General features: G+C 43.8%; 1 protein-coding gene across 6 annotated transcripts in view; it reads right to left on the bottom strand.

Moving 5' to 3' along the window:
- The window catches only part of POU2F1 (POU class 2 homeobox 1), a 615,583-nt gene that overhangs the window by 91,450 nt on the left and 510,334 nt on the right, over positions 1 to 13,799 (bottom strand). For all 6 annotated transcript variants that reach the window (XM_078656693.1, XM_078656695.1, XM_078656696.1 and 3 more), the window contains one exon: positions 9,869 to 10,014. In XM_078656693.1, the coding sequence (XP_078512819.1) occupies positions 9,869 to 10,014 (146 nt within the window). The remainder of the gene's footprint in view (positions 1 to 9,868; positions 10,015 to 13,799) is intronic.

The raw sequence follows: 13,799 nt of genomic DNA, 5'->3' as shown, positions 1-13,799 counted from the left end.
TTGAACCCTTGGTATGACGGCAGACTCAACGAAGACAGGCGTGCTATGCGATCGGCAGAGCGCACTTGGAGAGCTGATCCCTCATCACTACATCGCAAAACGCTTAAGAACAAGAGAAATGCCTACTTTAGGAAAATCAAGCGTGCGAAATCTGACTTCTTTAGCCTCCAGCTTGACCAAGCGAAAAACCGACCAAGAAAATTGTTCGAACTAGTCAAAAGTCAATCAAAGCCGCAACCCTTACGATCAAACACAGCAATCGACATCCCACACAGTGAAGACTTTTCTGCTTTCTTCAAGCTAAAGACCGACAACATAAGAGCTGATCTCCTCAATGATGTAAGCCAAAACGTGTGTCGCATCAGAATGTCTAACACTCAGCCTAAAAATAGCGCATCATGGACGTCTTTCGACACCTACTCTGAAGAAGCAATACACAGACTGCTCGGTACCTTGAAACCCTCTAATCACCTTACAGACCCCCTACCCGCTAATGCTGTAAAAGACTTCACCACCATGCTTCTCCCACTCTGGACCAAAATCATTAACAGCTCCCTGCAACAAGGTCTCATCCCGGACTCGCTCAAGGTTGGGCAAGTCACGCCCATACTCAAGAAACCTACAGCTGACCCGTCTGACCTAAACAATTACCGCCCCATCACAAACATACCCACCTTGGCCAAACTGCTGGAAAAATGTGTACAACTCCAACTAACAAAACACATTGACAAGTTTGACCTCCTCAACCCTCACCAATCAGGCTTCCGAGCGAAACACGGCACAGAAACGGCCATGACTCACATAATTGATGACACCCTCCAAATTCTTGATCGCAATGATTCATGCCTCCTCATCCTTCTCGACCTTTCATCAGCATTTGACACGGTCAAACATGAGAACCTCCTGGAGCTGCTAAACACTAGAATGGGTTTATCCGGGACTGTTCTCAAATGGTTCACTTCCTTCCTACATAACCGGTCTCAGAAGTTCAAGATCAACAATGTGTCCTCCCTTTCACCCACACTGTTCAACCTCATCATGGAACCACTTGCCACTTTACTCCAAGCATCCAATGTATACTTCCATATGTATGCCGATGACACTCAACTTTACCTAAAGGTACAATCCCCGGAGGATATCAAACTCCTGAACTACACTCTTATAAAGACCCAAGCGTGGTTGGCCGACAATCACCTCAAACTAAATGCTCTGAAAACGGAGTTCCTTCTGATATCACCCCCTGCGAAAATTACCACCACCCAAATCTGGCTCAATCACCTAACAGCACTCAATGTCCGGCCCACCATCGTGGATTCCGCGAAATCCTTAGGTATCACACTGGACGCAAAGCTCAACATGCAACAGCACATTAGCAAAGCAACGAAAGGAGCTAATTTCCAAATCAACACACTGAGGAAACTTAAACCCTTCCTCCCAGCCAAAGACTTCCAAAATGCTGTACAAGCCCTCATCATCCCCCGCATAGACTATGGAATTGTGACCCTCAGTGGTCTCCCTCTAGCAACAACTGCACCCCTAAGAGCCTCCTTGAACGCTGCCGCGAGACTCATTACTGGCTCAAGAAAACTCTCTCATATATCCCCTGACCTGAAATCCCTGAAATGGCTGCCCTTTGAAGCCAGAATACAGCTGAAAATTGCTGTTATGACACACTCGGCCGTACACCACAAGACACCCAACTACCTCACGCAAAAGATGACTATATCAGGAGGTTCGAGATCCAATAGAAGTACAAAAAATCTACTCCTGAAACCTCGCAGATTCCGGAAGGAAAAAACTTACAAACGCTCCTTCTCAGGAATGGCACCGAGGATCTGGAACGCACTCCCTCCCGAAACCAGGCGTATCTCCTCCACGGCCTTCTTTAAGAAAGAGGTGAAAGCCATCCTCATGGCTAAGTTCACCTGAACTTTAGTGTCTGCTGATCAGAGACTTCGCACCGCTTTGGTATCATTGGCTACCTGATTGTCTAATGTCAAATTATATCATATTATTCCTGTTTTCGACCCTTTTATTCTCTTTGCTTGCCATTATTCTATGATGATTAGTCGATCCTATTATGCTACTCACTCACTACCTATTATTAGACTATTCACGTTAGCCGGATGAAATTCGTTGTCCCTACCTCTTGCTCCCTGTAACCTTTAGATATTGTCATAAGCCATCCCTTTAGCCTGAATTCTCCTGATTTCTATTGTAGTTGGATCAAAGACTCATTATCGTCTTATATTATCGTTTACCTGTTTGTTTATTGATATTTTACCGGCACTTGACTGCTATCCGATCATGCTATTGAATTTTATATTGCACCCAATATTATGTTGCGACACCCTCCTGCTATCCTCACCCCTAGTTTCTGCGAAGCGCTCTGATATCTGTAAAGATCTTGTTCGCGCTATATAAAACTCTGAATAAATAAATAAATAAATAAATAACTAAGGAAGGAATGTTCAGGGAGCCCCTAAATTCTGAATATAGGGACGTTACAGGTAGGGTACACCCCCTAGCCTGCTCCTCTCCTGTGGTAGGGGGGCAGGAGCCCAGCTGTGATTGGGCTGGGCTCCCCATCAACAAGATGGCCGGGGTCGTGCTTCACCTCGTCTCCCCCACCTGAGGGGTGGGGTTGGCACAGGCTGGCACACCCCCTTCCTGACGTAGTTTTCCCGCCAGTGTGGGGGTCAGGACTGGTGGGGGCCAGTTGCTGGGTACAGCAAATGGTCTGGAGAAGCTCACAGAGGCGGCATGCCTTCGAAGCTTCTCCCTGCCCATCCTGGGGGAGGAGACCTAGCACCTCACCCAGGATGTGTGTTTGTTGCATGCCCAGGAGAGCGGGGGGCTCTCCACCCAGGGGTCGAGCAACATGTCTGCTGTGTGGCAGCCTCTGCAGCCACTCAGCCCAGATGAGGATTGTAGGTTAGGGTTTCAGGGGGCATCTCTAAGATTCCCTCTGGTGCATTTTACATTAAATCCCACACTGGCATCAGTGCGGGTTTAATGTGCTGAGAAGTTTGGTACCAAACTTGTCAGTCTTCAGTGTAGCCATTATGGTGCTGTGGAGTTCGTAATGACAACCTCCCAGCACCATATACTCTTAAAGGCATCACTGCACTTACAGTGCCCAGGAATGGCCCTGGGTACTGTAGGGGCACAGGGCTCCTGCACCTGTGCCCACACCTCTGGCATAGGGCACCGAGCTAGAGGGGTGACTGAAGTATGCCAGGGCAGTGGGTTCTGTGGGCATGGCACACAGGGATGTGTGCCATGTCGACTCTGTTTAGTTCTGTACTTAGGCACTCAGCCTGTAAAGGCAGTGTGTGGGTGCCAGGGTACTGGGCCCCTGAGGGTGGCACAATAGGTGCTGCAGCCCTTAGGGATCTTCTCTGGTCACCATGCCCTGGGTACCTAGGGTACCATTTACTCGGGGCTGACAGGTGTCCAGAGATGCAATTGGGTTTTTAGTTTCAACACAGTTTTAGGGATGGAACACAGGCCCTGGGTACCTGGTTGACAGGAACCCAGGGCACACTCAGTCAAAGTACATCAGCAGTTCACAAAAAAGTGGGGGCATACCAATGCAAGAAAGATGGCACTTTCTCACAGTACACACTTTAATTGGCTCAATAGACCTGGCCACGACACAGTGTCCCACTATCGATAATTACCCTAGACGCCGTAAAAGCCTTCGATCGGATTAATTGGCATTATCTTGGTTTAACATTGAAGGCTTTTGGCTTTGATGAGACCTTTAGGGAGGCTCTTAACAAAAATCTACAGAGATCCCCAAGCTCAAATTGTAGTAAATGGTAACCTTACATCCCCTGTACAAATAGGGCGTGGCACCAGACAAGGGTGCCAGTTACCTCATTCTTTTCGACCTATATATCAAGCCCCTGGCCCAAAGTCGAAGGCAAAACAAGGACATACCTCCCTTTATCACAGGCAGCTCCTCTAGGAAGCTAGCCTTATATGCTGACAACCTGATCATGTTTACGTCTGATGCTAATCAAGCCCGCCCAGAACTATTTACTGAAGTACAGTCATTTGGAAAAATGTGTGTATATGAGGTTAACAGTGGCAAGACGGAAGTTATGGCATGGAATATGGAAACTCAGGGGGTCAGGCTGACAAAGGAGGTAAGATACTTAGGAGTAATTGTAACACAAAATTTAAAAGAGATGCCCAAAGTAAATTTAATGAGAGTCTCCAAGGAAGTTAATATACTGTTAAAGAGATGGCTCCCTCTTACTCAGTACGGGTGGAGACATTTGGTTAAAATGTGTGCTCTGCCCAAATTTGCTTATCTGTTCAACAATATACCCTTGGTGTTTGATAAGAGTCTTCTAGTTAAAATCCAGGGAAAAATCTCAGCATTTTTTATGGGCTGGCAAGGGGATCAGGCTATCTTGGAAAAAGTTAAGACTTAAGCCCTCACACAGTGGTTTGGGTCTACCTGATTTCCAACCATACTGTTGGGCATTCCAACTAAAGAACTGTAGGATGCTTCTCCTCAGGGAAGACAACACTTTGGTTGGTCGCATATTTAAGGCTATGTTTGGCAGGAAGTTCAGTTGAGGGTGTTATGTATAAATTTGGTGCCCCCAAATTCTTTAAATACGTTTGTCTGAAGGTCTTTTATGCAGCTGCTAAACTAAAGTTTGATTGCTGTTCATGTGTAGGCATACCCTACTACAGCGAATGGGCCCCCGTGTGGGACTCCTTGGGAACAGCGGAGTGCCTGTTAGACGCCCTAGCAAAGTCATTGAAATTAGCGGGTGTCACACGTTGGGGGAACAGTGCGGAAGGAAATAGCTGTTTGCCTTGGGATACATGGAGAAATGTGACCAATGGCATGCTATCCAAATTTAAATATCAGATTTAAATATTATCACACCTTAACGTGGTGTAGGAACCAGCAGTGGCACTCTTCCTCTGATAACTTGAATGAGGAAGACCTACAAGACTCAAATCCAAGGAAAAAGGAAGTATCACTTTGGTACAATAATTTACTCACTGCATCGGATAGAAAGTTGAACCACCCTCATCTGGTCTGGTGAAATTGCTTGCCCGACGAGGAGCTGAGAAATGTATGGCAAGTATCTCTAGACATGCTTTACACACTGATCAAATCTGCTACACTAAGGAGAAACAACTTTTGTACGCTCCACAGGATCTATTGGTCCCCATTCAAGTTGTCCAAAATAAGAGGTGGTGGAGAAGCCAGATGTACAAGATGCGGTTACCAGGAGGCGGACGATATCCACATGTTTAACACCTGTCCAGTGCTGAAAGAGTTTTGGGATAATGTGGGTAAGACCCTGTCAGATGCATTGGACAAAGAAGTTGAGGTAAGCCTTTCGTTAATCCTGTTTGGTATTGTGCAGCCTTCTGTGGGCAAGGATTGCCTTTCCTGGTTACATTGCAAACTTTTTTTTTACCGGATTCTTTTAGCAAGAAGGGAAATATGCAAGAATTGGCACCAGGACGCCCCTCCAACATGGAGCGGCTGGTGGAATTCTGTGTGATTCTTTAGAGACTTGGACCAAAAGTTTAATTGTTTTAGAAAAAGAACCGCGCTTGGGCTATTATGGAGGTTATTAGACTCTGAACAGTAAGTTGCAGTTGGAATAATCGTGTCCAATGATTACAGCTCTTGGTCAGGTCATGACGTACAGCGTGGGCTGGGTCTCGCATGAACATCAGCTGAGATCGGACCCCAAGATATAAGCAACGGGGATGGTTAAGATTGAGAGGTTGCTTATTCCTTTGAGGTTATATGAGGACAAAAAACTAAATATATATATCAAATGTGCATGATCTTTCCTAGGAAATGTTGGCATCACATTGAATGATTTTAGCACAGATCACTGAACTGTGCCTGAATCAATATTTATGGTGTAGTGTTCATTTGATGACAAACATCAAACTATGGACAATATGCAAAGTACAAACACATTCCATTTTCTAATTCGATGACTTAACATATATTCTGGTGTAAGCCGGACCTCTCACATTCTGATGTTTCAATAGGTACCATTCTTAGTTTGTTTTGATTTTTGCATGGTCACTATGCAGGTGACAGGATTTCTCATTTGTCCTTGTGATGATGCCTCGAAACAGACTTTGCAAAACTTTACGTTCTTTTGAAAATGTTATGAATTGTAAGCTAAAACGGTTTTTAATCCCACTTTTAAAACCAGAGAAACTTTAGATGTTGTATTTAAGCTTTATCATTTTAACAGCTAGCTGGTGCATGTTTTGTGGTAGGGGGTTTCTTCTTAAGTATATTGTGCAAAGTCACACCACTATGTCAGTAACTTCCATGCAGTTGATAAAGATTTTATTTAATTTTACTGTGTACTTTTAGGATTATAAAAGTTATAAATCAAATAAGGTTTTGAAATTGAATCATAGAATTAAAAAGCCACTAGGATCATACAGCCATCAAATTAAAATGACAGCAACGTGTATATGCAGACTGTAACAGGAAATATGTCAAACGTCCATGAGCCTTCTAAACTGAAATAAAGGAAGTCAGACTATACAACAAGCACTAATTAGTTCACTGTATTTAGCGATGATACAAAGGACATGGCAAGAAACTAGGGGCAAGGTAAAAACAGTTTTTAATTTCCAAGTAGTAGTAAAAAGTTACATTATCAGTCTTCTGCACAATAATTATTCAGATTATTCTTTCACCTACCCACATAGTCAAATGTTTATTTGGTTGACGCATTTTCAGGCAGTAGGGGAAAAAAGGGTGCGTTCTTTAACGCTCATCTAAGAGTGTACCTTGCCATTGACCCGAATTCCCTATGAAGGACAAGAAAAATATTACTAAGGAATACAGGTGAAAATCTAAACAAAAAGGACTTAAGGTGCTTTCCGAGATCAGTTGCCTAGACACAGAAATATGGAAAATGGTAGGGCAGGTAGAAGTGCTGTGTCACTTCACACATTTGAAATGCATGTTAATACTCCCAAAACAAATTATGTTAGAAAAAGGGAAGCAAAACGGGCTCAGGCTTTCGTATCTCTGAAATGCATACAAATTAAGTACATTTGCATTCATTAACTGGAACTTGAATATTAATTTTGCTAATGCACAGTGAATGAATTCATCTGCTTATCTTTAATACGGCCTGAAAACTTGAAAGGTTTTTGGATTGCGAAAACTTGCATGCAATTAACAGCTGTGAACTCATTAGGTCTGCAGAGAAAAGAATAAGACCCAGGGTATACATCTGCCACTGGTAGGAGGATAAAGAGGACGGGTAAGCAGAGAACCCAGTGAAAAACACTTCTAGAAGTCGATACATTAGGATATCAAACACAGATTACAAAAAGGATCATTCATAATGCCCACATTAGGCAAACCAGGGTGAAAGGCAAATAGGTAATATTGAATGGTCACCGATGCATACATAGGAGCTGTTAAAATGCTAGAAAAGGCATGAAGATGAGTGGTAGCACCACAAGTTGAAATAAAACGTCTGAGTGAATAACCCAGATGAACCAAGAACAAAGAAACTAGACAATGTTCTTCACAGTTTCCTACAGATGAGACTTCACTAAATGCCTAAGTTGTGGAATAACCAGGAAGAATTGATCAGACCGAAGATAAGAATAAAATGTGAAAATGCTGAACAGTAAAGTGTTGCATAGCGCTAATAAAAAGAGGTAAGCCCATGTCGATAATGATATACTTGCTAAAGATCTAAAAAAAAAAAAAAACCTGAATGTTCTTATTAACCATAGAAGAAAACAATCTAGTCTCTAATGCATAAAATGATGTATTAGGAATGTATTAGGCATCCATCCTCACACCATATGCACAGTAGGGGATATTTAAGCAACAAACCCATATTGAATAAATACCCAGGCACTCAAAGGCAGCATCAGTTGGAATAAGACTCCTTGTAACATGCTGGCAAAATGTACCATGACTGAGTCTCTGCATAGTGCTGTTATAACAAGCAGTTTCAAGATGATGCACAGGAATCTGAACAAGAAGAAATTAGTTAAATCAAAGATGATATGAGTTTTCAAGGGATGTCTAAATTAAGCTTGCAATGGCTCTAGCCGTATAGCTTGGAGTACACTGTAGCAAAGCTTCTGGTCATACTTATCAAAACACAGGTCACCCCAGTAAGAGTGGCTGGGGAATTTAATTGGCCAATTTCGCGCAGAGTTTAGCGGTCTAATTGATTTTGAGGAATTCGAACCTGATTTTGCAATAGCTTGGGGCATAAATGAATAGGTACTTCAGCTTGAGACCATACCATTTAAAATGTATTTTATTCACAACTTTTAGGCAGTGCTGGGATTGTCTAAATTGGGATATTTAATCCCTCGTCTAGATTTCTTACATTTCCTTCGGAGCAACTCAGTTTCACTCATTTCCTTGCAATTGTAATGCAGAGGGTATTCTCATAATCCATTCTAGTGATGGCGTAAAGTTTTGGGGCAATTTGCCTGTGTCTCCCAGAGTTTTGTGCAATCCAGTCAAAATTGTTTTCTTTTATGTCAGAGTAAATGGAAATGCTCTGTTTGAACAAAGCAGGTAGTTAGTTTAGGATAGTTGTTTCACAGTCCCGAACTGGATCAGATAATATACATTTTATTTTTGTAAATGTCGAGGCTTTTTTAGTTTCATTCTCAGGTAAACTTAAAAAATACCCTGAACATCCAGCACTTCTAGTAAAGGTCTGTAACATTGCAGAGCTACAGGAAAAGGTTCAGCGGGAAACAGGTTCTTCCAAGGAAAACTGTTTCACCACCTTCAATGACTTTAGCCATAGGTACCTACTAGCAGAATCATGGCTGCATTTCAAAGAAGACAATCAATCTCTTGTCTTCTTGTGATTTCAACAGGTATTCAAATGGTGCATATCCTATATCTAGTAATTGTGATAAAAGCTTTGTTGTGACTGCTCTGAAAGGCTCCGCAACAGGACATAGGGAGTTTCTGTCTATTTAACCGATTTCTTCAGGCATGATTCTTTTCAAGTACTTTAGCTGCAGTTGAGCCACAAACCAACATTTTCCGCTTTTAGTCACTTGTCTTGAACTCCAGGGATTTACGCATCTTCCAAATCGGTGAATACATCGGATGGGGGAAAAAAGTAATAGTGAGCTATGGATCTCTGTGCCTGTACCATGAAAAAAGAGGAATTACATCATGGGTACTGCCCTCTTTTGGGTGGGTGCATGTTATCTGGGGACCATACCCACACCCTCCTGGAGTCATTCTGTGAGGTGTTTGGGGTTATTTCTTAAAGAAAAGAACCTGCAGAAGGTAGTATCCATTAGAACATCGTTTCTTAATCTTTTGACTTCTGTGGACCCACAATGAATCTTTCTTGTAATTGGGGGAGACCCACTGAGTCCTTATTGGAAGACGGAGACCCCATTTTAAGTAATTTCAACGATTTGAACCTACGAATACTCAAAAATATAAAAGTATACACCAAACAAATGCTCCCATATTAAAATGTGTTGTTAAATTCACAATCCAATACAAAAAAAGATTTCAAATCTTGAATTTTGCTTCTTAGTTGATATATACTTTAGTAATTTTAATAGAGTTTAATTTTGTAAAACAGCTGCAGAACCCAGAGTAGGCTTCGCAGACCCCCAGGTAAGTGCTGCTTCATAAGAACAAGTTTAACAACTACAGCATTTCAATGCTATTACACATAAAGCATGTTAAAACGTACACAAGGTTTTGCTAGCATTAGTAAGTTGTGGCACATACTCAATCATGATATTTAAATAAGGATCACCGCTTTTGATCACATTTTTAAAATAAATTACTCTTGAGGTGCGCATTTCACTGCACAATACTAACCTCCAGGAAACTCTTCTCTAAGGCCACTCGTATGTTGGTCTCTATGCTGGTGCGCTTTTTCCTCCTGCGGTTCAAACCCTCAATTCCCAATCCAGGCGAATTCAAGGAACTTGGACTTGAAAGAGCCGCATCAGATGTGAGGTTCTCTGAAGAAGAGCAGAGTGTTATTTAATGGTCTTTTCCTAGGCACAACATACACGAAACAGGCAAACAAGTTACTTTGCGTCATTAACACTCTTTCTGGTGGATACTCTAAACAAAGATTCCTCACCTTGTGAATATCCCCAGATGCCAGACTGGATGTGAAATTTCAAAAAGCAGTGTTCCTGTGCACCGAAAAGTGGCGCTGTGGAGCTCCGAATCAACATTGTACCTCTCTGGTAGCGACTAACAGGGCTGCATAGAAGTACCACCCACGTGCGGAAGTTAGTTTCTTTCATACTCTTGTTGGGGCCCTCAGATGTTGAGACAAATGGCAGATTGCAACAACCAGTGTGCAGATTACTAAATTGGGACTTTTTTATGAAAAAGTAAATCATTCCACAGAACAGGGAGGTAGGAGGGAAGTGAGGAATCTGTGATTACAGTGTAAGTGAGGAAACAGGGTGCCACCTCACCATGTAATACACTTACCAAACCCATAAGGACCAGTTAAGTTTATGAACCCCTTAGCCCGACCCTGGGTTACTGTGGCTCTGAGCAGTTTGGCTTACACAAAGGAACAAGTGTAAAGCATTTAAACAGCACCAAAACAATTGCAGAAGAAACACACAAGACACTCAAGAAATCAAACATCAATCTGCAAATATATATTGTGTTTATGTAATTTGTAACAAAAAAAGAAAAAGATCTACTGGAAGGTTCTGGAGATACAGAATTTACAAGGTACAGTAAATTTAAACTTTAATTAACCATAAAAAAGCATTGGCAAATTCAACAGATTTGACAAACATTTTCAAGAAAAACTTGGTTAAGTATCAATGCGGCTTCTCAGAGTTACTCTGGGCAACCAACCCCAGCTGTGAGCTAGTCGGGGGAATCAGCAAGGCACCCAGACAAAGTTACCTCAAGAAAAGAAGCAGTTTTATTCAGTTCTAGGTGTTTAATCCCCTTGCCTATGGAAGTGGTCCTGATGCAAGCGATACAGGATGCTGAGGATGCTAGGGGTCGATGTCCCTCGAAGAACTCTTGAACCGTAGACTGAAGTCCAGTTCCGACTGGGCTACCAGTTGCCTGGTATCGTGGCCACAGTGGAATCCTTCCTTGAGTGATAACGAATAGTTTCTTACCTGTCGGTGTAGTTTTGCAGCTTGAAGATCTTTCTGGATTCACTATGCTGTGCATATTCCGCAATCTGGTGGTTGGGTCCGGAATCGTAGTCTTTTTTCTCTTTTTTTTTTTTGTCGTAGCCCAGGTGGGCGTCGACGTCCCACCATTTGGTGTCCTTTCGGTGACGTCGGCGTGCTTCCGGCGGAAGCTACCAACCTTGGGCGCCATCTTCGGATTCTTTTTTCTGTCTCTTTTCCTTGTTTGTCTTTGTAGTGAATCCATGGCTATGTATGTTAATCGTTTTTTCAACGTTAGTGTTTCCACGTATTTTGTAATTGTTCCAACTTGCTTTCTTTTCCATGTTTTTCCACCCTCTTTTCCAGCCTCATCTTTCTGGCGGAGGCGGGTGGGTTCGCTAGTGAATCCAGAAAGATCTTCAAGCTGCAAAACTACACCGACAGGTAAGAAACTATTCGTTTTGCAGCGTGAATCTTTCTGGATTCACTATGCTGTGCATAGATTTTGTAGCGGTTTTCGTTACTTTTGTGGCGGTTGGGTGGAAGATGAGCGTTGGTTGCTAAAAATATGTTGAAGCACTTTTTGTCCCACTTGTGCTTCCTTGTTCATCTGTACATCCACGCAGTAGTGCTTCGTGAAAGTGTGTACCGAAGCCCATGTTGCCGCCAGGCATATATCCTGAATCGGTGTGTTGGCCAGGAAGGCAATTGTTGCTCCTTTCTTCCTGGTGGAGTGGGCTTGTGCCCCTCCTGTTAGCTCCTGGCCAGCTTGCTTGTGGCAGAACTGAATTGTCTGTGCGATCCATCGGGCTATGGTGTTTTTCGTAACTGGTTTGCCCATGTAACTGTTAGCGAAGGACACAAAGAACTGTTTCGTCTTCCTGTGATCCTTCGTTCTTTCAATGTAGTGCATCACAGCCCTTCTTGCGTCTAGGGTGTGGAGCGACCTTTCAGCGCTTGTAGTGGGGTTTTGGAAGAAGCTAGGGATCTGAATACTCTGATTCATGTGGAACCTTGACACCACCTTTGGCATGAAGTGTGGGTCAGTTCTCATCACGACCCTGTCACTGTGTATCTGGATGTACGGTTCCTGCAGTGTGAGTGCCTGCAGTTCGCTCACCCTTCGTAGTGAGGTGATCGCCACCAGGAAGGCCGTCTTCATTGTTAACATTTGCAGTGATGCTTTGTGGATGGGTTCGAAGGGTGCTTTCATGAGCTTCGTCAGTACCACGTTTAAGTTCCAGGCCGGTGGCGGCATTCTCTTTGGCGGCGCTATTCTTTTAGCCCCTTCCAGGAATCTTTTCACGACTTGAGATGTGAAGAAGCTTCTCCCTGTTTCTCCTCTTGTGTATGCCACAATCGCTGCTAGGTGCACTCTCAGCGAGGATGAGCTTAGCTTTGCCTTGATTAGGTGTGTGAGGTACCTTAGCACCGTGGACTCCTTGGTCAGTCTCCTTTGGAGTTGTTTCTTGCAACACCATTGAGTGAATCTTTTCCACTTTTCCCCATAGCACTTGCGTGTGCTGGGCCTTCTTGCCTCTCGCAGCACCCGCAGGGTGCTCTCTGGTAGTTTCAGGTGTGCAAATTCTAAGTCCTCAGGAGCCAGGCTGAGAGGTTGAGGCTCTCTGGCTCTGGGTGTAGGATTCCTCCGTTTTCCATGGAGAGTAGGTCTCTTCTTTTTGAGCACTTGTGGGGAGGCCCCTGCGCCATCTCCATTATCTGAGAATACCACGTCTGTCTGGCCCATTGTGGTGCCACAAGGATGAGCGTCATGTTGCTCTTCATGCATTTGTTGAGTACCCTGGGGATCAGTGGTATCGGGGGAAAAGCGTAGGCAAATGTTTTTGACCAGCTTATCCATAGGGCATTCCCCTGAGACCGTGCCTCTGGTTGCCTGGATGCAAAGTATTGGTATTTTGCATTCCGGTGTGTTGCAAATAGGTCTATTGTTGGGGTGCCCCACTTCCTGAATAGACTCTCTGTTTCCTGACTGTTGAGTTCCCACTCGTGGGATGCTGAAGTCTGCCTGCTGAGCCAATCCGCCTCCACATTGTCCTTTCCTGGCAGGTGTATGGCTAGCAGGTCTATTTTTAGTGGTATGGCCCATTTCCAGATCTCTTGTGCCAAGTTTGACAGCGGGAACGATTGCGTTCCCCCCTGTTTGTTTATGTAAAACATCGTTGTGGTGTTGTCTGTTTGTATTAGCACCTTCCAGTTGTGTAGGTGTTTCTGAAAGGCCTTGAGGGCTAGCAACACAGTTTTCAGTTCCAGGTAGTTGATGTGCCTGACTGCATCTGTAGGGCTCCACAGACCCCTCACTCTGAGCCTGTTCATGTGTCCGCCCCACCCCTTCTGGGATGCGTCTGTGGTGATGGTCACTGTTGGGTCCGGTGGTGTTAGAGGTTTCCCTTCTGTTATTCTCTCCTTGGTCCACCACCTTATCTCTTCCTGCACCCTGTGCGTTACAACCACTAGATCCTCCCACTTCCTGTAGCTTGTGACCATTGTTGTTGCAGCCACTCTTGGAGTGGTCTCATTTGTAGTCGTGCATTGGGGACCAGATGGATGCATGATGCCATCATCCCCAATATCTTGCTCACAGTCCTCACTGTCAGAGATCGCCCCTTCTGGTAGTGACGTTTCTC

Source organism: Lissotriton helveticus, chromosome 8 (assembly GCF_964261635.1).
Source record: "Lissotriton helveticus chromosome 8, aLisHel1.1, whole genome shotgun sequence".
Lineage (NCBI taxonomy): Eukaryota > Metazoa > Chordata > Amphibia > Caudata > Salamandridae > Lissotriton > Lissotriton helveticus.
The sequence above is the reverse complement of the archived record's forward strand: the minus strand, read 5'-3'. Positions and strand labels throughout refer to the sequence as shown.